The 23,413-nt window shown below is 33.4% G+C and overlaps 2 protein-coding genes across 4 annotated transcripts in view; one reads left to right on the forward strand and one right to left on the reverse strand.

The window, feature by feature from the left end:
• Positions 1–2,185: 2,185 nt before the first annotated feature.
• On the reverse strand, positions 2,186–13,278 carry LOC149478864 (trichoplein keratin filament-binding protein-like). The gene is made up of 10 exons (XM_089709138.1): positions 12,977–13,278; positions 12,608–12,825; positions 11,923–12,033; positions 10,798–10,980; positions 10,232–10,376; positions 8,498–8,785; positions 4,414–4,575; positions 3,860–4,051; positions 3,341–3,556; positions 2,186–2,693 (listed from the first exon to the last, which is right to left on the reverse strand). Exons 2-9 carry the CDS (start codon positions 12,820–12,822, stop codon positions 3,365–3,367), a joined length of 1,488 nt encoding a protein of 495 aa, XP_089565264.1. The 5' UTR covers positions 12,823–12,825; positions 12,977–13,278; the 3' UTR covers positions 2,186–2,693; positions 3,341–3,364.
• Positions 13,279–15,319: 2,041 nt separating this feature from the next.
• The window catches only part of LOC149478865 (uncharacterized), a 49,600-nt gene continuing 41,506 nt past the window's right edge, over positions 15,320–23,413 (forward strand). For 2 of the 3 annotated variants that reach the window (XM_089708514.1, XM_089708517.1), the window contains exons 1-2: positions 15,320–15,561; positions 22,727–22,780. In XM_089708514.1, the coding sequence (XP_089564640.1) occupies positions 22,757–22,780 (24 nt within the window). In that variant the 5' untranslated portion in view covers positions 15,320–15,561; positions 22,727–22,756. Of the gene's footprint in view, positions 15,566–22,726; positions 22,781–23,413 lie in introns of all 3 variants that reach the window. The other variant, XM_089708516.1, reaches the window with a different exon arrangement.

Here is a 23,413-nt window from a genome sequence, read left to right on the forward strand (position 1 = left end):
GAAATGCTCGGAAAATCCCTGGAAAAAGTCTCGGAAATTCCCGGAAAATGCCTGGGAAATGCTCGGAAAATGCGTGGAAATTTCCGGAAAAACCGTGGAAAATCCCTGGAAAATGCCTGGAAAATATCCGGAAAATGCGTGAAAATGTCCGGAAAATATCCGGTAAATGCGTGAAAATGTCCGGAACATGCGTGAAAATGTCCGAAAAATATCCGGAAAATGCCTGGAAAATCCCCGGAAAATGCCTGAGAAATGTCCGGAAAATGTCTGGGAAATGCGTGGAAAATCCCCGGAAAATGTCCGGAAAATGTCTGGGAAACATCCGGAAAATCCCCGGGAAATGCTCGGAAAATCGCCGGAAAATGCCTGGGAAATTCCCGGAAAATGTCTGGAAAATCCCGGAAAATGCCAGGGAAATGTCTGGAAAATGTCTGAAAATATCCGAAAAATGCGTGGAAATGTCCGGAAAAAGCGTGGAAAATGCCTGGAAAATGCCCGGAAAATGCTCGGAAAATCCCCGGAAAATATCCGGAAAATGCGTGAAAATGTCCGGAAAAAGCGTGGAAAATGTCACTTCAAATTTGCGAAGTAATTAAAGCAGAAAACCAAAAAAGAAAAAGAAAGCTAAAATCTTTCATATTAAATGTATATGGGATATTCATATTTCATACTTAATGTATGGGCGGGTTTAAAGATAATTTTTTTGATATTTCTCGATTTATTTTTAAAAATTTATTACGGCCATTTTACTCATTAGGTTAAGTACTTTCGATATCAGTTTAAAGTTTTTTGTTATCTGTAATACTTACGGAAAAATCGCCTGTGCACACTTAACGATTACACCCTGTATAAGGTGTATGTAAAAAAAGATAATATTTTACGAAAAATTTATTTATCACTCGTCACACTTACACATTAGCATACAAAAATGCTTAAGCCCAGTCTTAAAAAATATACATTTTTATAGGTATTCTTACTATTTGCGTATAAATATTCACTTATAATACCACAAGTAGAGCTTCAAAATTATCGGGTATTTTCCTATAGGTTCGTTGCAAACAAATGAAGGAGTCAAGTTTTTAGTCAAGGTTAAAAAATCACGAGCACGAAGCGCGAGTGATTTTTCCTGAAAAACTTGACGACTTTATTTGTTTGCAGGGAACCTTGAGGGAAATGCCAGATAATTTTGAAGCTCGTGTGGTATTCGGGGGATTATTTTTCCGTCCCAAATGTCGGCCAATAATTTCACAATTGAATTCAACCTGTCAGTTTGACGTCAACGACCAGAGAAAATTTTCAAAAAATTATCAGTATAATACCATGTAGGTTGTACCACGTGACGTCGAATGGTGCAATTCTATTGGTCGATATTTGGGTCGGAAAAATAATCAACTTTATTCATCATTGACTTTTTTATATTTATAGCCTACATCAAAAATACACGTTCAAAATCACAAAAAATAATTCATTCATTAAAATTTAAAATAAATATATTTTTTTTCTTAATAATACCAAAAAATACAGCCTCACAAATAAGATAAACATCATACATGTTAGCAGACACGTAGGTATGTAAAAATAAATTATTTATTCCATTTAAGCTAGTAACAATGCAATGCAAATTTCAATACTGACATGATATGAATACCATCAGGAACCGAGTCTTTAAATGTTTTTAAATCATTTAATATTTAAGAAAAAGTTACATAAAATAATAATAGATCTTATCCGTAAATATGTAAGGGAGCACCAATAATACAATTTTAAGTAGGGTGTAGGTGGTTGGGGTAAAATATGAGAGTAGCTATAGGGTGAACACGTTTTGCTTTATCGTGTATATTGCAAAAAAATAATAATAGACTAGAGGCCCATGTTGAAAAATTTATGGGTCATTTGAACCACCAGGTGACCTATCTATAACGATATAAGAGCATAAAATAATAAGATTCAGCACTATGACGTCACTTGTAAGCTGTCCAACTGAGTGCAGATGAGAATTCTAAAGTACAGGTAATCCATTATTCCGCAACGCCGTACAAAAATCATGAAGACAGGGGGAAAAATCTCTACCTGTACTTTCGAATTCTCATCTGCACTCAGTTGGCCAGCTTACAAGTGACGGCATAGTGCTGAATCTTATTATTTTATGCTCTTATATCGTTCTAGATAGGTCACGTGGTGGTTCAAATGACCCATAAATTTTTCAATATGGGCCTGTAATCTATAACAAAAATTTAACACAAGTAACATAGTGAAAATTCTTATAGAGAGAAAACACGAAAAGGGGCAGAACAACGTCAGTTAGGGCAGCTGGTCATAAATGCAAGGATAAAACTGTCAAACCACACACTTTAATTGACGCTCTTCACATTAATGGCCAGCGTTGGGCGAGTAGAGGCAATGACGATAGGATTGTGTAGAGGACGTAAATGTCAATGATCGACCATCATTGTAGATATTTATTCAAAATCGCCGTGATGGCGGCAAACATCGATGACCATTTGTTGGGCCAACGCTGCCCATTATGAACGAACCATAATATTGAGGTACTTATTCAATAACATAATAATATGCGAGGAATGTGTTTGTAAATAGCCAATAGCATCGCTTCAAACACTGAACGCTTCAAACTTTAAACTAAATGAAGCAATATGACTGTTTTTTACAAACACATTCCTCGCACATTATTGGTGGGAAAGCCCCATAGAAATCTAAATAACAAGACACATAGAAGTGCTATAATGTCATAATTCGTATGAAAACCGCTGTCGCCAAAATCAACACATTTAAACCGATAGCTAAACAGTACACACAAGTAAACTATGCCTTTTATTGGACAGCTTGATTTTAGTGAAAACTAACTTAAATATTAAATTAAGCTTTTTAATATGTATCCTAACGCACGAATTTACGGTTTATTTTAGAATAACATCCCTAAGTATATGAGACGTTTTGTTTCTTTTTGCTCCAATAAGGTTGAAATTTGTGTTAAACGTGATAATAAGAATGCTCGACTGTGTCATTCATTGTTATTTCGATTACTATGGTGACACTCGTAATACTTGTAAATATTCTATAATTTTAAGGAAAAACGGCATTATTTCTAAAAAAAAATATTTACCGATGAAATATTATTCCTTTATTAGTATAATTACAACTTGTGGAAGAATTTCCGCAATGGGAAATGCTGAAACACACCATGTTTACACACATACGTCTCCAGAGCAACTGAACTGTGGCGAACACACTGGTGGCACAGCTGGTGATGTGAAAGTCACCTGAGTGGCGACAAGGTCACGCGCGCTTACGACTTCTAGTGTCTTGTTATTTAGATTTCTATGGAAAGCCCCCTTAGTTTAGGCATTCATGCCCAAGCTTGAGTATTTCCTTCGCGTTGTGTCCTAGCGATTTCCGCTCTAATTCTCCTCTCGTTAAGTGCCGCTTCTCTCAATTCTTTTTCTCTACTCGCTACGGCGTCCATTTGCTCTTTTTGTAGCTTGAGACTGTTTAGTTGCGACTGGAGCGTCGTTATTGTGGAATATGATGTGTTCTTTAACTGTAAAATTATAAGAAAACAAATTGAGAAAGGAAATAATTAATAAATAATTGTTATAATATGCCCTGGGTTTCTTTTTTTTAATTCGACTTTGAATACCTATGTGTTACTTTTTAAAATGAAAAGCGAAAAAAAATATTTATTTGATCCAAATATGTATATCTAAATAAAATATGCTTTAATAATCCTATATATTTCAATCCTATAATAATATTGGTATTTGATACACATACGAGCTATCTTCAATTATTATAAAACAGTATTTTTTGTTGTAACCAAGTTAATGTTCTTAAAATAACAGACCTGTGTTTCCCTCTCTCTCGCACGCACTTCCTGGTGGAAATTGTCCATTTGATCTAATATCTGCTCCCGTTCCAATACATTTTCTCTCTGTTGCTGTATATTATATTCTATCTTCTCTTCTATTTGCCGTTTTAAAGTCGCAATCACTTCCTGCATTAGTTTACTTCGAGCTTCGCGTTCTTTGGCCCATAACTGAAAAGACCAAAACAAAAACCAAATGTTTTTAATTCAAAATTAAAACACTATGAAATATGATTCCTCTCCTTTAGTGTACTCTATTAACATTGAACCATATAATATATCAAAATTTAAATAATTATTATATTAATGCCCTCCCCTTAAATAGACAATTTGTGAAATTTACTTTAATGCGGAATTAATCGTAGTACCTAATTGCTATATATGTTATATGTTATAACAATTGTACACATTTTGTTGGGTTGCGATCTGTTCCCGAAAATAATGGAGCGCCCATAGACCTAACAAGATCGTGATCGGTTGTGTGTATTTAATTTAAATAAATAAATAAATAAAGTAGATTAATAATTCTATACCTTATCTTGTTTTTCGTTAAGTTGCCTTGCTTCTCCGTCATACATGGTTTCAATGTTCTTCTGTCTTTGTCGCTCTCTCTCTCTGTGCTCTTCTAACTCATGTAAAGCAGCATCTAAGACGCGCTTGTGATTTATCGATTTCTCCTTGTCTGATTCCATATCCTGTAAAATATAGAAACTTGTATGATTTTGTAAACTACAATCCCTCAGATTTCTATTTCCTTAATTCCCTTTATATACTAAACTAGCGACCCGCCCCGGCTTCGCACGGGTGCAATGCTGACACTAAATACACTACAGAAAAACTATGAACGTTGTACTATATAAAAACATAGCGGCCCGCTCCGGCTTCGAACGGGTATAAAATATATAACCTATGTGATTAAAATCGATCCAGTAGTTTTCATTTATTCATTACTGCCCGTGGCCCGCACGCGTTAAATTTGGATTAAATCAATCCCCCTTTCCCTTTACCATGAAGATTTCCTGCTATCTTTGGAATATCTACATTCATACACTACATTTTTACTTATTTACTTTTTACGTTTTTAACTATTTAATTTATTTTTACAACACATTACAGAATGTCTTTATAAACAACGTTCACAGCTTTCTTGTCATTAGACAATACAAACATGTTTTCTCTGGAGGTCACTCTTGAAAGAGCGACATACAGTTGTCCATGTGAAAAACAGACAACGCCCAAATCTAAGCCTGCAACGTTGAAGGTTTGACCCTGCGATTTATTAATGGTCATTGCAAAAGATGACCTTTACCGCAAACTGTACAGTGTACACGTTTAAATTGGAAGGGTAAATCCGATGGTATCAGAGGGATTCGGGGAATCAATACATCTTCTCCGGTACCATATCCTGTGAGTATTGTGCACTCTATTATGAAAGTTTTCAATGATTTTACCAGCAAACGCGTGCCATTGCAAAGTTTAGGTGGATTCAGGTTTCTTAATAAAATAACAGGACAACCTACTTTCAACACCATTGTGTGAGGAAAATGAACAGCTTCTTCCAAATCGAGAACAGTATCGAATATATTTTCGTCGGCGCATCAATCTTTGAAAGAATCAAGTTATTTACTTTATCTACTTGTTCGTTAGTTGGTGACAGAATCGCTCTTTCTTTAAACCAGTATATTGTCTTATAACTTATGTTATCAATGTCAGGATAGACATTGTTGACCAACTTTTGGATGTTGTCTATCAAAACGCAAAGGTTTTCTAGGTCAATCCTTACCTCGCTTTGTGTTAACTCTCCATTGCCAACTTTTAGCAGCATCTCTGGGAATAGCCTGTTCTCACGCGAAGATGACGAAACCCTCATATTAGTTTTAAGCTCTAATTTATTGCCAAAGGTTTGATCTTTTAAGGCCAGCATTTATTTCGTCAGCACGTGTTCCTCGAGTCACAACTGGTAGGATTTGACGGAAATCTCAGGAGAACAGAACAGAATTGTACATCCACCCATAGGTGAATTTTTGTTGCGCAAATCGCGCATTGTCCTATCCAGTGCTTCCACAATTTTCCTGTATTGCTCTGTATAGAAATACTACAGACGCTGTTATTATCATGCATCGGTGGCGATTTTCAGCGGGAGTTTGAATGTGGAGTGTGCGGTTCGGCCTCCTTCCAAAAGCGTAGCGGCAATGCGAGATGACGCAACAGCTAACGCAATTTTTCCGATAGATCTCACTTTTTTAAAAGCAGATTGATTAAAAATGTTTTTCCTGTACCTCCTGGGGCATCAAGGAAAAACAATTTCCCTTCATTGTTATCAATTGTTGATAGTAAAGCAGTGAATACTTTTTTCTGATCGATGTTTAATCGTGGCTCATCTTGAGCTATATTTTGTAAAAGTCTCGTTTGATCGTATGATGTTTGTTATGTTACGTTATGTTTTCGCCGTTGAAAAGTTTTAGAACTCTGGTTCCATGTATAGTAACCTGGAACTCTGTCATATGTCAATGTTTTCGCGAAATCATCTTGTGCACATAACTTGAAGAATGCTGTCAATGTTGTATCACGCGGGTTATTAACAACTTCTTGTATATTGTTCTCTGTGAAATATACTCTTTGTCCATTTTCTAAATGAACTGCAAGGTGGACAATTGTGGGAGCCCGGTCGTGCACTTCAAATGATAAAATCCTCCATACAGCTTCAGAGCTGCAGATGTAACGTCCAGACTGATATTTTTACACTTCATTTGGTGATTGTATGCTGAAATTGGCTTGATCACTGCCTTTATTAATGTACTTAGTAACATATTGAATTGACTTTATTGAATTGCACAACTCTACGTTGATGTGGGCATCAAAAATTTTCAAAAGGAGCGGATTATAGGGAACGATCCATCGGTTATCAATATCATGGTTTCGGACGGTAGCATTTTGCCCACCCTGTTCTGGCGATCGTCGACGATATTTGGAATATCCGTCATCGCTAGTACTTGTTTGAGTTTGGAACGACTTCGGAAATGTTTTGCTGCATTTATAATCTCGCATGGAGAATTTGGGTTTAAAGTCCCGCAAGGGCCGTGTACCACATGTTTCTTTACGATTTCGTACAGGATAGGATCTCCATCTTTATCCGGTAATTCAGCTGAAATAACCCTGTCAATTTGGTTTGGTCTAATTTTGTTCACTAACCACACCAACAGGTGTACCGTGTACATGTGGCAAGCCACGTTTCTGCCATTCTATTGTGTACATATGACAGCGCGGCGGACCGAATATATGAGACTTGTTAATGAGGTGCAGGAGTTTCTGTACTTTTAAATGGAAGACTCTGTTAACTATGTCGTATCTGTCTTGTGAAGTTAAATTGGTGTTAATATTTTCTTTGACTTCCGGCCAATTTGGGTTACATGTTGCAGTTAGAAATAAATCAGGTTTGCCGTAATTTGACGTCTTGCGGTTTTTCATGTAAATATCGAGGTCCACCTGTGAATGATGAAGGTAGTATAACCAACTGCCCAATGCCGTTGTGGTGTTCATTCACCTGTAAAGCATCCTGAAGATGAACGTAATTTTCAGCTCTCAATTTAGTTTGATTATTACGGATGTAGGCCAATCTCTCAGATTCAATTTTCGCATATTGATCTACCAAGTATTGGTTTGTTAACATTCCATATCTAAGCAAAGTATGAAATTGTTACGTCTTGTCACTATACGGTAGCAATAGTAGTTCATACATGACACTGTTTTACGCAGAGGTGTACCACCGATTGGGTCAACTTGAGAAATATTAATGGCATAACCATTTTCTCCACGACAAAGCATCAAAGGATATTGTAAGCTGTCATAAGATCTGTGTTACTCTGACCACCCCACGCTCAACGACTTGCTTACTCTTAAAGAGGTCATTTGAAATGCATTATTATAACGGCGTATATTGCGCATGAATTGCTTGGATTTCTGATGATCTTACGGATTCTTACGGGTGTAAGAAGAGAGTGCAGTGGTTCAGGTGGAGGGAGAACTTCTTCTAATTTAACTATTCCTTGTAAGCAACACATGCCTTTCGATTCGTCCTTGAATTTCAATGCCAAGCAATGTTCACACACTACTGACATAGTACCTATTGATACTATACGATCATCCTTGTAAGAAATCGAAGGATCGTAATTCATGGCAGAATTTTCTTTATTCACCCATGAATTAGTAACTCGTGCTGATGATTCTCTGGCTCTCTGTATTTGATGTCTTTCCCTATCTCGGCTGCGGTGAACCTCACGCTCTACTGAAGATTCTCTCTCTCTCTCAGCTCTATATCTATCTTGAAGCTGACTGAGGCGAGCCTCACGCTCTACTGACGATTCTCTGTCCCTTTGAACCGTATGCCTATCTCGATCCCAGCTGCGGAGAATCTCACGCTCTACTGAAGATTCTCTCTCTCTCTCTCAGCTCTATTTCTATCCCGAGCCTGACTGAGGCAAGCCTCACGTTCCGTTGACGATTTACATTAATGAATAATATTTGTCCAAAATAGTTCCTAAAACATGACATAATTCTTAACACAAAAGTTAACAAAATCACCATTTAAATTTTATAGTAATTACAGAATAACATTACCTTAATTATAGCTCTCCTGATTCTCTCTAACATTTTTAAATCCAAGCTTATTTCGTTCAAAACGGATAACACTTTTTTCTTAAGCTTAAATTTATGTAGACCCATGTTGATAATACTTGTGTCTCTTTCTGCCACAAGCTTTAAATGTTCTCTTTCTCTTTCATTCGATATAAACTGCAGTTCATCGAGAATCATTCTTTCTTTCTCTTCAAATGTTCGCAATTTCTTTACAGCTGTCTCTTTCTCACTTAATTCTGCTATTTGTTCTTCAAGACCACTTCTAAGCTCCTGTGAATTCAGGAAAATTGATTATTCACAATTTCATTGAAGCCATAGTCGTGGCAGTGAATTAGAAATTAGAATAGTATTTTATTGGCATTTTTATAACAGAAAAAAAGTCATACAAATTATAAACTAAACCTTTACATAACAATTTATAAATAAAAATTATATCTATGCACATGGACGTATAAAAAAAGACGGACGCCGTTTTACGAACAAACAACGTGAAGCCACCGTAGTAAGCTACATAGCACACACTCTCATCATAGTAAGCTAGTCGGCCGCCATTACGTCGTGAACTACCGACTGACTGTTTCATAAAAAATATTTAAAATGCCGTCTTGCGTGGTTAAATGGTGTCGCAACAGTACAATTTTAAATAACAAAACACAGGGGATTACATTCCACAGGGAAGCAAGTTATTTCTTTTATGTTTTAATAACAAAATTATTACGGCAAAATTTGTAGAAAAAAATACAGCCGCCATTGTCATCAGGACAGCTCTTGCCGTAGTGTTGCCATTATTTCAAAATTTCATTCTCCCAAAAGTCGGGGAGTTGATGTAAAGTTAATTAATTTTAAAATTATGATAAAATAATTTCATACAAAAAGCGAATTTGTTTTTGCATTTTCTTCTCACAAAAACATGTATACTATGCTAACCCTTATATAACAACCATATTTAAAAAAAATATCACAGCCAATTAATACTGTCTACGACATCTGTTATAAGACAGTTAATTTGAAAACTTCAAGTGTATGTATACTGAAATCGTATGAAGCATGTTCCTATTTGTTTGGTTATAAACTGACATTTTATTTTATTTATTTTAATAATAATTAAGGAGACATTACCTCTCCATCCCCCAATATTGGTTGAACAAGTTTTATTACATTTTCCTTTGGTTTCGCGTCCAGTGGTTGATTCGTCAAAGCTAAATAGTAATTATATGTATGCATAGGTTCTAATAGTTAGAGTACACATAAAAAAGTATAACAAATTGAAAAATAAAAATACTTAAGTGTGGGGTCATTTTATTGCATCTGGCAATCAACCTGGCACACACACACACACATGGATGTGTCGCCGCCATTACTAGGCTTCACTCAATGTTTAGGCGATACTCCATCCGTCTTTTTTTATACGTCCATGTCTATGCACATAATAAAATTGTAGAAAATGTGTAGGGCAAAACTCGAGAACCGCTCTAACAATTTGGCTAATTTTATTTTAAGAGAACAATGTCTGCCAGAGTAGCTAGTTAATGATAAATCTTTCTGATTTTATTATTGTACAATTCTTAGGCATTTTTCACTTATAAAAAAACACAAGACAATAATTATTATAGTTAAATGTAATGAATAGAGAAAGGAAAACATGTCACACAAAGACATGGGTCAATATTAATTATTAACAGACTATATGTTGTACATTAGTAAAAGATACAATACCCTCATTTGCAGCTCTTTCTCTCTAAGTCTTTGCTCTTCTAGCTGTATTTGCTTCTGCAAAGCCTCATCTCTCTCTTGCAGTATCTTGCGGGTTTCCTCATCATCCTTTTTCTTTTGTACCTCTTTTTCCACTATTTGTTCAAGCCTGAAAGTAATAGAAAATAGTTAGACAGACAAAACAACATTTCAAATACACATCTTAAAATTATATATGGATTTTTTCATTTTGTTTCTCTGTAACATGACAATCTGTTTCTTAGACAGTGCGCGCACGAGCAACTTTGTCTCCGCAACTTTTTTGGCTCCGCAACTATTTTGTCTCTCCCACCCATGGTCTAGTATGAAAGTGCGCGCACGTAGCGACGCAACTCCCCATACAAATTGATGGGAGAGACAAAATAGTTGCGGAGACAAAGTTGCTCGTGCGCGCTAGCTCTTAGACAACAGGCTAATTTTCATTGAGAAATTTCTTCCAATAATGATTTTAGAAAAATAATCCAATAAATGAATAAACATCCCAATGTACTAAACTAACAAATAACATTATTGAAAATATTTAATATTACCAAGCTGACTTCAGTTTTCCATTAGCCATATAAGATGAAGCGGCTCTCAACTCTGGTTGCCTCAACCGCCAGGCATGATACAATTTTAATTCTGCTTCTTGCTTCCTCAGTTGTTCTTCTTTTTCCATTATACCTTGATTTATTTCTTGCAGAGTTGATGTTGGTACTTTGTTGAGGTAGGAACTAAAAGTAGATAAAAATTGTTTAAAAAGATGCAAATATTATTTTGAAAATTATAATACATAGTACTTATGTTGTTTTTAAGTTTAATTCTACTTTATGTAAAAGAATTAGGGTTGTAACGGAACTCCGCCTCCGCCTCCGTTACTGCGGAACTTCCGCAAAGAATTTAACCTCCGCCTCCGCATCCGCCTCCGCAAAATTTATGCGGAGTCATATCGGAAGTTCATTTACGATCACAAACAACGCGCAAGGAGCGACGCGGCCGCTCGGCTGCGTGTTTTCAAGTGAAATGGTCGAAACTCGAAAGTTTGCTTAAGCCGCGGGAACACGGCCAAGCGGGTGGTGGGAGTGTGAGTGAATGAAATATGAATAACAGGAATCAACTTGTCAAACCGTTCAGTACCGCGTAGTTGCAATTGAGCCGTGATTGTTTTAAGTAATTTTGTTATTTAAATAACGTGATGAAGCCGAAAACTAGTGAAATTTGGCAGTACTTTGTAGAAGTAGACGATAATTATGCAAAATGCAAAAGTTGCGGGAAAAATTATTAAATATAATTTGTCTCTTGTCAATTTTGATTACTAAGATGAATCATGAACATGTATGTACAATTGTACACATTATATATAATATAAATAAATGTTGCTGACTCTATAAATCATAAATTTATTTATATTTTCCCAACAAATTTCACCTCCGCCTCCGCCTCCGTTAACCTCCGCATCCGCGGAGGCGAAACTCTTCACCTCCGCATCCGCCTCCGCCTCCGCTAAGTAGGCCTCCGTTACAACCCTAAAAAGAATCAACTAAATTGTTTTCACAGTTTTAACAGATGAAAAAAATACTGAGACAGATCCAAAAATAATTAGAAACAATAAATTTTAGCAACAGCACTGGTAAGTACTTATACAAATAGAAGATATTTAAAATATATTTACTAACCCATTTTTAAAGAACTTTGGTTGTGCAGCTAAAGCTTTCAACTCCTGCTGATATTGCATATTTTCTTGAAACAACATTAATTCAAGTTTCTTTCGCCTTTCTTCCAATTGCCTGAAGTAAAAAAACATTGGAAAATCAATCACCTTTTATATTTAAAGATAAATCAAAGATTATAATAGTTTATATAGCATAAATATAAAATTATTAAACAACAATTAAAATGCTGCTGCCTGCCTTATAAGTAAAACACAAGCATCTGAACACAAATTTATTTGCTTTAATACAATATATTTGTAACTTTATGCTGCAGAACACAGGTATAAGTGAAATCCCGTGTCCCCTAGTGAGGTAAGGGGCAGATTATTCATAAATCTGTTTCTCGGATCGATTTTCTTTAGGGACAAGTAGGTGATAAGCCTTCTGTGTGCTGCCAGATCGAGACATTCTTTTTCTTCGTCTCCACTGGGAATCAAACCCAGGAATCAAACCTTGGTTCTACGCTCACGCATCAACCACTGCATCAAGGAGGCGGTCAGAACACAGGTATAGCACTGATTAATTTATTGACTTAAAAAGATTTCATGAACTAATAAAAAATGTGAGGATTATGAATGATAAAAGTCAAATATCATAATTCAACAAAATCTGGCAATGACTATAAGAACATTTACATTATTTTACTTACGCTGCTCTTATCTTTCTTTCGCTCAACAGTTCAGCTTCTCGTTTAGCCTTTTCGTAGTATCCTTCAGTTGTCCACTGTTCATGGTGTCTTGATTTATTTGTGTTCTTCTCAAAATAGTTGGCAACCTTCTTCAATTCTTCTGCACGACGAAGTTCATTGTCCCGCTTTTGCGCTGCTATAGCTTGCAACTGCCACTGTGGTTTTGGTCGAAACATGATCTAAAAATATAAGATATACATTGTAAATTAAGTGCATCAGTGCGAGAATATTTTACACATTAATTAAATAAACAAACTACTTAAAATAAACTAACAGTACTACTAATACTAACAGTTTTTATTCCAATACAAACTATTTTGTGAAACATACCTGTTACTATGTAGACCAAATAATAAATATATTTTTCAAAGGATACGGTGACTAATTCGTGAGATCAATAATATTTCACGGTTGACTGTGCACGATGAGACCTCAAGTAATTATGACTATACTTGGTCGTTGGTTACTTGCAAAAACCTTGCATTCGGTTGTGATCGCGTAGGCGCTAAAACGGTCGGAATTGGAGCATGAGGTCAGTCAGTTGATTAAATTACATTCAATTCACTTCCTGACCAAACCGTTTTTAGTTAACTATCTTCAATCACGATACATGTAGCATTACATAAAATCAGTTCAAATATCTATGAAGAAAACGGTCTCCGCTTGTCAAAGTTGTTTATTTTGTCATAGAAACGTCAAGCGCTAATCGTGTTGCTAAGCAACGGAATCGAACCGATTAAAAACACAGATTAAAAACGTGGTGACATAGAAAAAAATAATCTCCTTTCTTTTCAATAACGAATACATAATACACGAATAATAAATTGAAATAACCAATATTTTTTATGAATTTTATGAGTATGCGTGAACTACAAAATAATTTCGCCTGGCTTAAAGTGAGATTCAATTGTTCAATAGCACTTTATCATAATAATTTTTCAGGCGCTATTCTTTTTAAGTAAACTAAGGATTTATAATATATTACGAAACGGCAAATATTTTAACAGTACTTTCAATGTAGATACTTTCTATGAAGAGTAAGCTACTTAAATTTTCAAAAAACAACTACCTGTGATTGATTTTTGTAGAACGTCTTGCATGCCGGCAAGAAACGATGATTTAATTCGGACGCAGTCGCGGGCATCTACTAGTATTTTATTATGTAGAACTACATAATAATATTTTGAAATGTGTTAAAAAATAGGCCCTTTAATGTTCTTATAAAGACAGAAATGTTTTGTTTATAAATCAACATTTAAAGTAGTAATATAATATACATAATGATCTAAGGTATAAAGAAACGAATATGTAATAAGCTTTCAAAGCTCTTGTTTCTACTGAAGAGTGAAGCGACCGCAAGCTTACGGCCTTCAAGGTGATAGCGGGTCACATTCCGGCGCGAAGAGTGAGACAGCAAGAAACATCCTACTCGTACATTGTAGTAGAAGAAAAGTTAATGTTGCCCGTTTTATGGATCTGTTTACCATTTTGGAAGAAATTGTTTATTTTACGGGACATATTTTTTCTTTTGGTATTTATCAATCTATAAATATTTATAAAAGGTAAAGTAGGTATTATCCGAATATACAAATACATATTCAGATTTACTAAAAAAATTTTGAAGTGAAACTTCTTTATCGGGGTTGGAAAAAAATTTAGTGTAACATTTTTTCGTTACGCGCCATCTTGTTTTTACCCCTTACACGCGTGATTGACGTATTTCTGTAAAGCTGCATATAGTAAATTATTTTTTGAAAAATAAGGTCTTAAAGAAGTTTCACTTCTTACGTGTGTACACTAGTACATAACACGCACACATTTTTTTTTGAAGTGAAACTAGTGAATAGTAAATTTAAACTAGTAAATTTAGTGTAACATTTTTGCGTTACGTCGTACGCGTGACATTTTTGCGTTACGCCGTACGCGTGACATTTTTGCGTTACGCCATACTCGTGACATTTTTAAGGTCATAAAGAAGTTTCACTTATTACGTGTGTACTCTAGTACACGCATACATTTTTTTTTTAGTTTTAGGTTTATCTGCGTCTGATAGTATTTATTCAAAAAAGGTCGTTAAAACTATCTTTTTGACTTTATAAAGACATTTTGTGTTCTGAAAATTTAAGTGAATTTAGTTAAATCGGATACAATGCACATTATAAATATTATTTATGGAAGGTTGAAGGAATTTAAGTAAGTATACGTACGATTGCAGAATATTTAAATAAACAATCCACCTCATATCGAATTTAATTAATATTTTGGTATAACTAACATGTTTTTTAACATAGTTTTAAATTTTGTTTGTTAAACAAATCAACTATAAATACAACGCCACGATAACAAAAACAATCAATAGGTAAATAATTAAATATATTTAATGGAACCATTTCATCAATCTAAAGAAGTTTATTTAATTAGATTTATTACGTATACAACATACCTTAAAATAAGTTCTGTTTAGGCTCTTTACGACTTTTTCAAATTAAGAAATAAGTAATAAAACTACCATTTCAAAGTAGGCTTTTACGGTGTCGAAGTATAAACTGGCAGCACTGGGCGCCGGCAGTCAGTGCAACGGAGGCTGCGCTTGGCTGCGCTTGCGCATGCTTATCGCTATACATATTCGGTTCATTTATAAAATAAATTGAATTGAATTAATTGAATCATATTCGGTTACAACTTTCTAAATTCAAACATTTTAAAATATTCAGATGTACTACAAATAAATAGATCGTGTTACTATAATATATCTACTGTGTTTTCAAGTGTTTTAACGTTATTCAAAGTGTTTAATCAAATAGAACTTGTGTCTACGATTGGTATCATTTTTTTGGTCTACTTGTCCGAGTGTAACAATCGAGTTCCAAACCAAGAAATGGGTTTATAATTGGTCTAAATCAAAGGTTGGGATGGTATGTATCATTATAACTACATTACTGAGGTGTTAAGATAAATTTGTGTGTTATAGAATAATGTAAACGTGAAGCGGTATTATTGTACTTATACATAACTAGTTTATATAACTGGGATATATAAAAGTTAAAGATATATCGTGATATAGCCGCTATCTATGTTGTTCGTGAAGTCATACAGCTTTGACAGTTGTAGAAGTTCATTAAACTCTATATGAAAGCGCTAAACACCATTCATAAAGATATAAGAGTAAGCGAGTGAAACCGCGTGTAGATAAGGCTTGTTTTATATCAATGTGTGCATAGTTCCATCATTGTACCTTACGATCCGTCTGTATGTAAGCAGTTTCCATACGATGTAGGTATACTATATGTATATACTATACATATGTATAGGACGTCTACTCACGATATCAAACTGTTAAAAATGTTATAATATCTACTTACAGAATTGTATATTTTGCATGATATTAACACTCATCTGTTTATAATTTAATTACAAGTAAGTAAATCAAATTGAATAATGCTGCTAATATTTACAATCACGAAGAAAAATGAAAATAAAAATGTGTTGATTTGAAAATCCGTAAGTTCGATCGATACCTATAGTTATTATATTGTCTTATTTAAAAACAAAACTTGTAATGATCTAGAAATATCTAGAATGTAGCTATGTAGGATATCCTATTTAAGCACTGCAAGTGAAGCCAAGTTCCACAAACGTTACAAAACGAATTAAACGCGCGCAAAGTTCAGTCGCTATCTAGAGCTTTGCTCACGAGTCGAGTTTGGGTAAATTTTAATTAACAACGTATTGTTTCTAAATGAGGCAATCATCTTACAAATACTTGAGAATTTTACGTAATTCAGATGTTAAATTAGGTTTTATTGTGTCACAATAAAACCTAATGTGACAATGGTGTTATTTTGTATTACTTTTTCAAATTTCAAAAAAACACCACGATTTTTTTTTTCAGATTCAATCAAAGATTATAGTTAATATGAAAACAAAAATTTGTATTCATGCATTTTTTTACTAGGTAATTAATCTTGAAGTGATCATTCTGATTTTGGACTTTACGAAAGACAATAGATTATTTTAATCAATTTTGAAACTCATCAAAAGTGATATTTTGATAAGTACACGTATCGTTTCAGTGTACGTACTGTACATAGAGCATTAATAGCGCAAACAATTTTATGCCATTTTAAATTTAGATACATAACATAACCACAAACGTTCACATTCACAATTGCTAATGACTTGTAAAAAGCGCTCCTTGGAAACATAAAACGAAATACAAATTACAATTTTAATTTCTAGACCATCGTAACAGGTAGCAATGTGATTTTATAAGCCATCATCGCATCAAGCGGTTCGCCGCGGGCTCAGCGCACGCGCATGCCTCTAAAGGATATTTATTATACACGTAAAAGTACTCACTTTGATCATTCTGACGTGTAATAATAGCGTTCATTACTTGGGAAATAAACTCCTAGATTGCGTTAAATTCCATTTCCATTATTTCGTATATTGAAAGAGTATAAAATAAATTATGTAGAAAGAAATTTATTTTTTATTTATTCTTTTTACGAAGTCAATATGTATTTTCAAGTTGTTTGAAAGTTTGTTGTTTTTGTTTCCTTCATTTCCCTACCCTTATAAGGAGTCTACAAATACTCTCTGATACATTTAATTATGAAGAGGATAATGGTAAAATTAACAAAACTATTATACCTACTTGAAAAATTGTAATAAAATAACGTGCAAATAAAACAGACCAGAACCAAGATACATATTAATTTACACTGCCCTTTGTAATAAAATTGATTTAAATCAGCTTTATCTGTAACTTCGTAAAGCAAGCCATAGGACTAAGGAATACAGAGGTCATACCATTGATTGATTAGTCCTTCATTACGAGAGCTTTATTGATTCCATGTATCGTGCGTAGATAATCGGCTTTACAGCGACGTGTCGTTCGTTAATTCAGTATCTATTAGTTCCACCGAATTCCACCAGCACAATACACGTGATGAGAACTCGCCGGCGACTATTTTGTTTCCAACGTGCGGTAATCAAACATAATAATTACGGAACGGAGATGATATGCGTGACGGTCGAGTACCTCTGTGGGACTCCATAAAACTTATGGATAATTGTTTTCTTTACTCTTTTGTTTTACCCACGGTTTAACGACGCTCCTTTCAACAGATAAAAGGTACCGACTGGTTATTAACAGCTTTAGTATTAATAAAATACATATTAGTTTAATTTCAATTTCAGTTGAATTTTTTATCTGTTCTCATACCAAAAATAAATTAATTATCTACTTAATGTAACCTATTAAAGTCAATCATTAAATACCAGTTCGACAGGGAAACATATTGATAAGGAAATGCATATATATAACACTTGAATTAGGTACACAGATCGCCGTAAAATCAGAACGTACAGACATTAAACATAAAATATCGCTTTCCAACAATAAAAATTGAACATTTATTATTATACCTACAAGGTCCTTACCACCACTTCAGCAAATCATCTCTATAATTTGATTAAACAATTGTCAGTTACTCAACAAATGTGACTAACAACTTACGAACGCATCATTAAAATATTACCCTCATATGCGTAATACGTACCCACATTACGTACTGAACAATAGGCCTAACAAAGGTGGAAAAAATAAAGAATATTCAGATTGTTCACAATCACGCCACATCACGTGCGCCTAATGATGGCAGCATACGCACTTAGAATTTCAAATCTTGCCCATCTGGCTACTGGTTAAGAGGAATAGCTTCAGGCTAACAAACCAAATTTCACTACATTACACGAGCATAAAAAGTTTCCTGTCAGGTTTAACATAGACATTCGTATGAGCTTTGTGCCGTTATACTTTCGAGTTAAAAATGATAATTTGTCTTTAGGCCAGCGTCATATTATATATGTAATACATGGGTTACAAAAGAACCTTGGATTTAGTTTTTCATGGCTTTATAGTTTATACCAAAATGTATCAATTTAGTTGGATTATAATAGAGCTCTCATGTAACTCTTTCAGAGCTGACACACAAAACAGTATTAAAATTATTAATAATTTTGTTTTATAAACAATCATTATCACGGCATTGTTTGATGGGTCATATGTTTTCATTACCGCTCACATATCATAAAAAAGTATCTTCGACTAATATATAGATAATATTTATAAATAAAATAATTTGAGAAGTTGATATTTAGTACTAACAATTGGTAAATATACAACTGATGAGCAAATCTGTCTTTAACTTTTATTATATTGAATTAAATTTTCTATTGTTGTGTTAATTTATTTGCAAACTACTTAGAATTCAGCAGGCTTATAATGTTCGCGTGCGCTCACAATGCCTAATATTTGAGCAAGTGTAGAATAATCGATTTTGTAAATATGTTTTGAAGTTAAAGCTCTTTGTATTGGCGTATGTAGAAAGAGCCAACGGTTCTGCATTTATCATTATACATATTTGGTATTGTATTTAATGTTCAACTTTATATTTTCGAATAGATATACCTACAGCTAAAGGCATTTTTCATTATCGGTGTTTACATTAAATTTATGACAATCAATTAAGCACAATATTTACTCTTTATATTGAAAAGTTCAAAATCGTTTTTATATCAGTTTGCAGGTCAATGAATATATTTTTTTTTCATATATCTGCATTCTGCATACATATATCTATGTATATTGGGAGATTTGTACATCACTTTTATGGTGATGAATCAGTTAATCAATTTCAGCTCGTTAGTTACTATGTTAAACTCATATACCTACCTATATATAGGAATATACTCATAATCATAAACAGAGAGTTTATGATATTCCACTCTTTTACAACTTTATTAACAACTTTAATGTTTACTAGACATGATTGGATTGGGTGTGTAAAATAATGTATAAAACAAAGTAAGCTAATGAGTAAAATTAACCCTTCCCGTATTTTCGTAGTGGATTGCGTTCCTTATAATATTTTTCAGTATATTAACACATAATAAGGTTCCTACAGATTGTCTTAACTAAGACATACATAAAATAGTGTTAAACATAGCTACTTAAATATATGAAAATAATATATATGTATATGGTTAATCTAAAAATCAAATATAATATATCAACACAACGTACGATGTACGTATTTATAGTTTATACTATGGGAGCGTTTATTATAGCGAAACTTAACATTAGCTAGCGTGGCCGTGGTGGATTGTAGCCAAAACACATATAGAAATAAATTTAATTATCTTAATACTTTATACTGACAGCTCTACATACCTCGATCCTAATAAAAATTACCCATATGTTATAAATTCCCATGGTATTCGCAAACGCAAAGCGAATGATAGTTCTTCGAATGTGTAATAAATTCCTTACTAAGAACCGTTCGAAGTCAGAGACGGTAATGATTTATGTTGTGAATATACACTTTCTCACATAAACCGGATTAATTATTTTTTTTATCTGTGCACCTCTTAGCAATGAGTGCATCGCTGATCTAATATTATTTGTTACCTAGGTACATATGCTCGTTGTTGGGTATAACTTAGTAGTAACAGTTTGAGATTCACATTTCACACTAAAATATAGAAACAATGCCATTTGGAATTGTATGTACGTAAGTAAATAGTCATATATTATAACACTTTAAATAGACATTTAAAGTAGATACACCTTACATTATAACATAGGTTATATATAAAATTAAGGTCCTCAAAGGCATACTATTGCGGTATTTATTATTCGCATATTAACCTATTTAATACATATACATACTTAGTTAATATACATATACATACTTAGGTATATGCAACAGTATGAAACGAAAAAGCTCGTAATAAACATATTCACCATGTCTTGAACAAATGGTTTCTACAAGCAATTATAAGACGTGGAAAATATTACCATAATTAATATAAAGACAGTTTAACGACAAGAATTATGTTTTGTGTTATTTTAAATTTAGCACTGTTTATTAATATTTTTATGGCACATAATATTTTATGGCTTCGGAGTTATTTCTGACGAAATTACATCACGTAAAAGGTACAAACTGAACATTAAATTAAAATTTAGTTGTAAATTATTATTTAAAATATTGCATTAATATATATCTTACTTTTCATTCGCAGAAAATTGTTTACTGATTTATAAATATTTTTCCAAAGCACATAATATTACAATAGACATTCATATTTTAATGTATAATTACTTATAGGTACCACTCTCAAGCTCGAAGTATATTATATGCCATATGTATTTCCTATGTTAATTGATTTAGTAAATAAGTAAAGGAAATGTAGTTAAATCACTGCGGAGTGCGGACATATTATGCCGACAAATCTAACCATTCACCGGATGATGTTTTTACACCTACTTCTGTATTTTTATTTCATAGAAATTATAATTGACCTATTATCATCGTATCAAATATGTAAATGTACTTGAATTTAAAAAAAAACAACTAGAAGCTAATTAATTAAGACATTTAAAGCTTGTTCGTAAGATTTATAAAATTCAAATAGGCCTAAGCACAGTAGGACTTTATAGCATTGACGTCAAAAGTCGTAATTTATTCATAGATCATTGATTCTTCATTCGAATCTAAAACTAATAGTACTTAAATTATATATTGATTAGGCTTCGATTATAAAAATCCTGTGTTTAGCTGTTACCGTCGGTTAATTTATTAGAATTGCCAAGTTTGACGGAAGCCATCGTCAGGGAGATGTAATCAGCAGAGCAGGAAATATGAACGTTTTATCAAACAAGTTATTTTGCTTACTGGGATTTTTATTAAGACTTTTTGTCTGTCTGTGTGTCTGTGAACGTGCACATAGTAATTTGATAGTAATAAATCATCAGCTAATTGCGTAATCAAAACGGTCATCATTAATATTTCTAAATGTAAGCTCGTAAGTCGTAAGGCTCGTACATTGAACGTATTTTTTTACGTTTCACCAATTTTGCATCATAATAATTATTATATCTAACCTTTATTTTGTTATAAAAAATAGACAACTTTAAATTTTTGTCTCTTTTTATTTTATTACATAAAATTTAAAAAGAGACATACATATATGTATAATAAAATTTTCATGTCTAATTAAATTGTATATAAATATTTAAATGTAAACAGAGAAGACTTTATACTATGATAGGTAGTATTTTGTGAATTTGAAATACCTATGGCATACGCTCCCAACACTAAAATTATGTTTATTGCATTACATGCAACACTATGCTAAACATACAAATTTCGCAATATTACCAGTATAAGGTTCGTGTTTTGCAAAATAGTCTATGAAACATGCGTCGCGTCGGGTCAAAACGCTTGGCCTGTGTCAGGTGTGACGCGCAATCTTGTAATAATACCAACAGCTTCACTTAATAGATTATGTTTTCATATTGCACGCCTCATAAGCGAAGCGTTGAGGTGGGTACTACTGTCACTTCGCGCAAAACATCTGATTTTTCAAACTTAAAATGTCTTTATGTATCATACATTGCACTTGTATGATAATACATACACACACATATTAAGAAAAAACACTATTTTTAACGTTCATGATATTTTTGATGTCATTTTTGTTATTTAAACTAGTTAAAAAACAGTTTAAAAAAGTTCTGTCTTGGACGTCCGTGTGTCTGTATGTGCGGATCCTTTTTCTTGTTAACACGATAGCGACCGAAATACTTTACTAATCGAGTCTTTTTTTTTCTCTTACGCTTGAGTATGCTCAGGAATAGAACCCTTTCATTTTTCAGGGTCTGATTCGATGTGGTTTAATTGTTATTAAATAAACAAAAATAATAATTAATAAATATTTATTTAAAAAAAATTATGAGGCGTGCACTTTTGGATTTTCCAAATTATTTGAGTATATTTCGATAAACCGGTGCCATCGTGCAACATCCTTTGATTAGTTAATGGCGAAGGTAGAAACTAAAAACCAAAGTTTGACTTATTCCTGCATGATAAATAGAAACAAATGCTAAATACCCATGCCATGGAAAGTGGAAACACGTAGTGGCTATTGAACAATTGATATTATCAATCGCTTCCGTTTAAAAATTGTGTGAATTATAATTTTGTCTCTAATATTAATTTTCTTTTTCAGATACAAAGAAAATAATGTAGCTGAAGAAACATGTCGCAGCGCGACTTTTCAGAGGTACTTATAAATTATTATTCACATAAATAAAATTAGATGTAACTAAGTAAGTAGATAATTAGAAATCAATTTTTATTGATAAAAGTTCTTGGATGGCGGAAGTAATATTTTAAAAGCTTTTTAAGACGATATCAATAAATTTCAGTAAAAATACATAACTCCTGTGTATTTGCTTTATACTTAACATTCTAGACTCTAGTACCAGATATTTTAATCTATGAGCTGCGTAAAAGCGTGTTTCATACTCTAATCTCCATTAGAAGCCTAATTACTTTCCCATAAATAAGGTAAACTGTGGAACGGCTTCACCGTTATTATGCTCCACTAAAGGATATTGTTACTAAGTATATTTGTATTTTGTACTCTAAGACTAATGGTGTTGACTAGTTCGTATTAGCTACGGTCCATGTTACATGCCACTGTGGACTTGAAAAGGCATTCTTAGTATAGCACACCACATTTATATACCGCCAAGCACGCGACAATAATGTTACTGCCATGATTAATGTTTTGCAATAACTTGCATGTTTTCTTCGCTATTTTAATTTCTTCAGAGAAACCATTAAAATAAATTACTCTTTCTACCTTACAACATTCTTAGGTTCATGTAGTCTCACTTGAGATTGCCAAGTA

Source organism: Colias philodice, chromosome 21 (genome assembly GCF_061535455.1).
Source record: "Colias philodice isolate Cphi_HAF_F1 chromosome 21, ilColPhil1 Martin Lab GWU primary, whole genome shotgun sequence".
Lineage (NCBI taxonomy): Eukaryota > Metazoa > Arthropoda > Insecta > Lepidoptera > Pieridae > Colias > Colias philodice.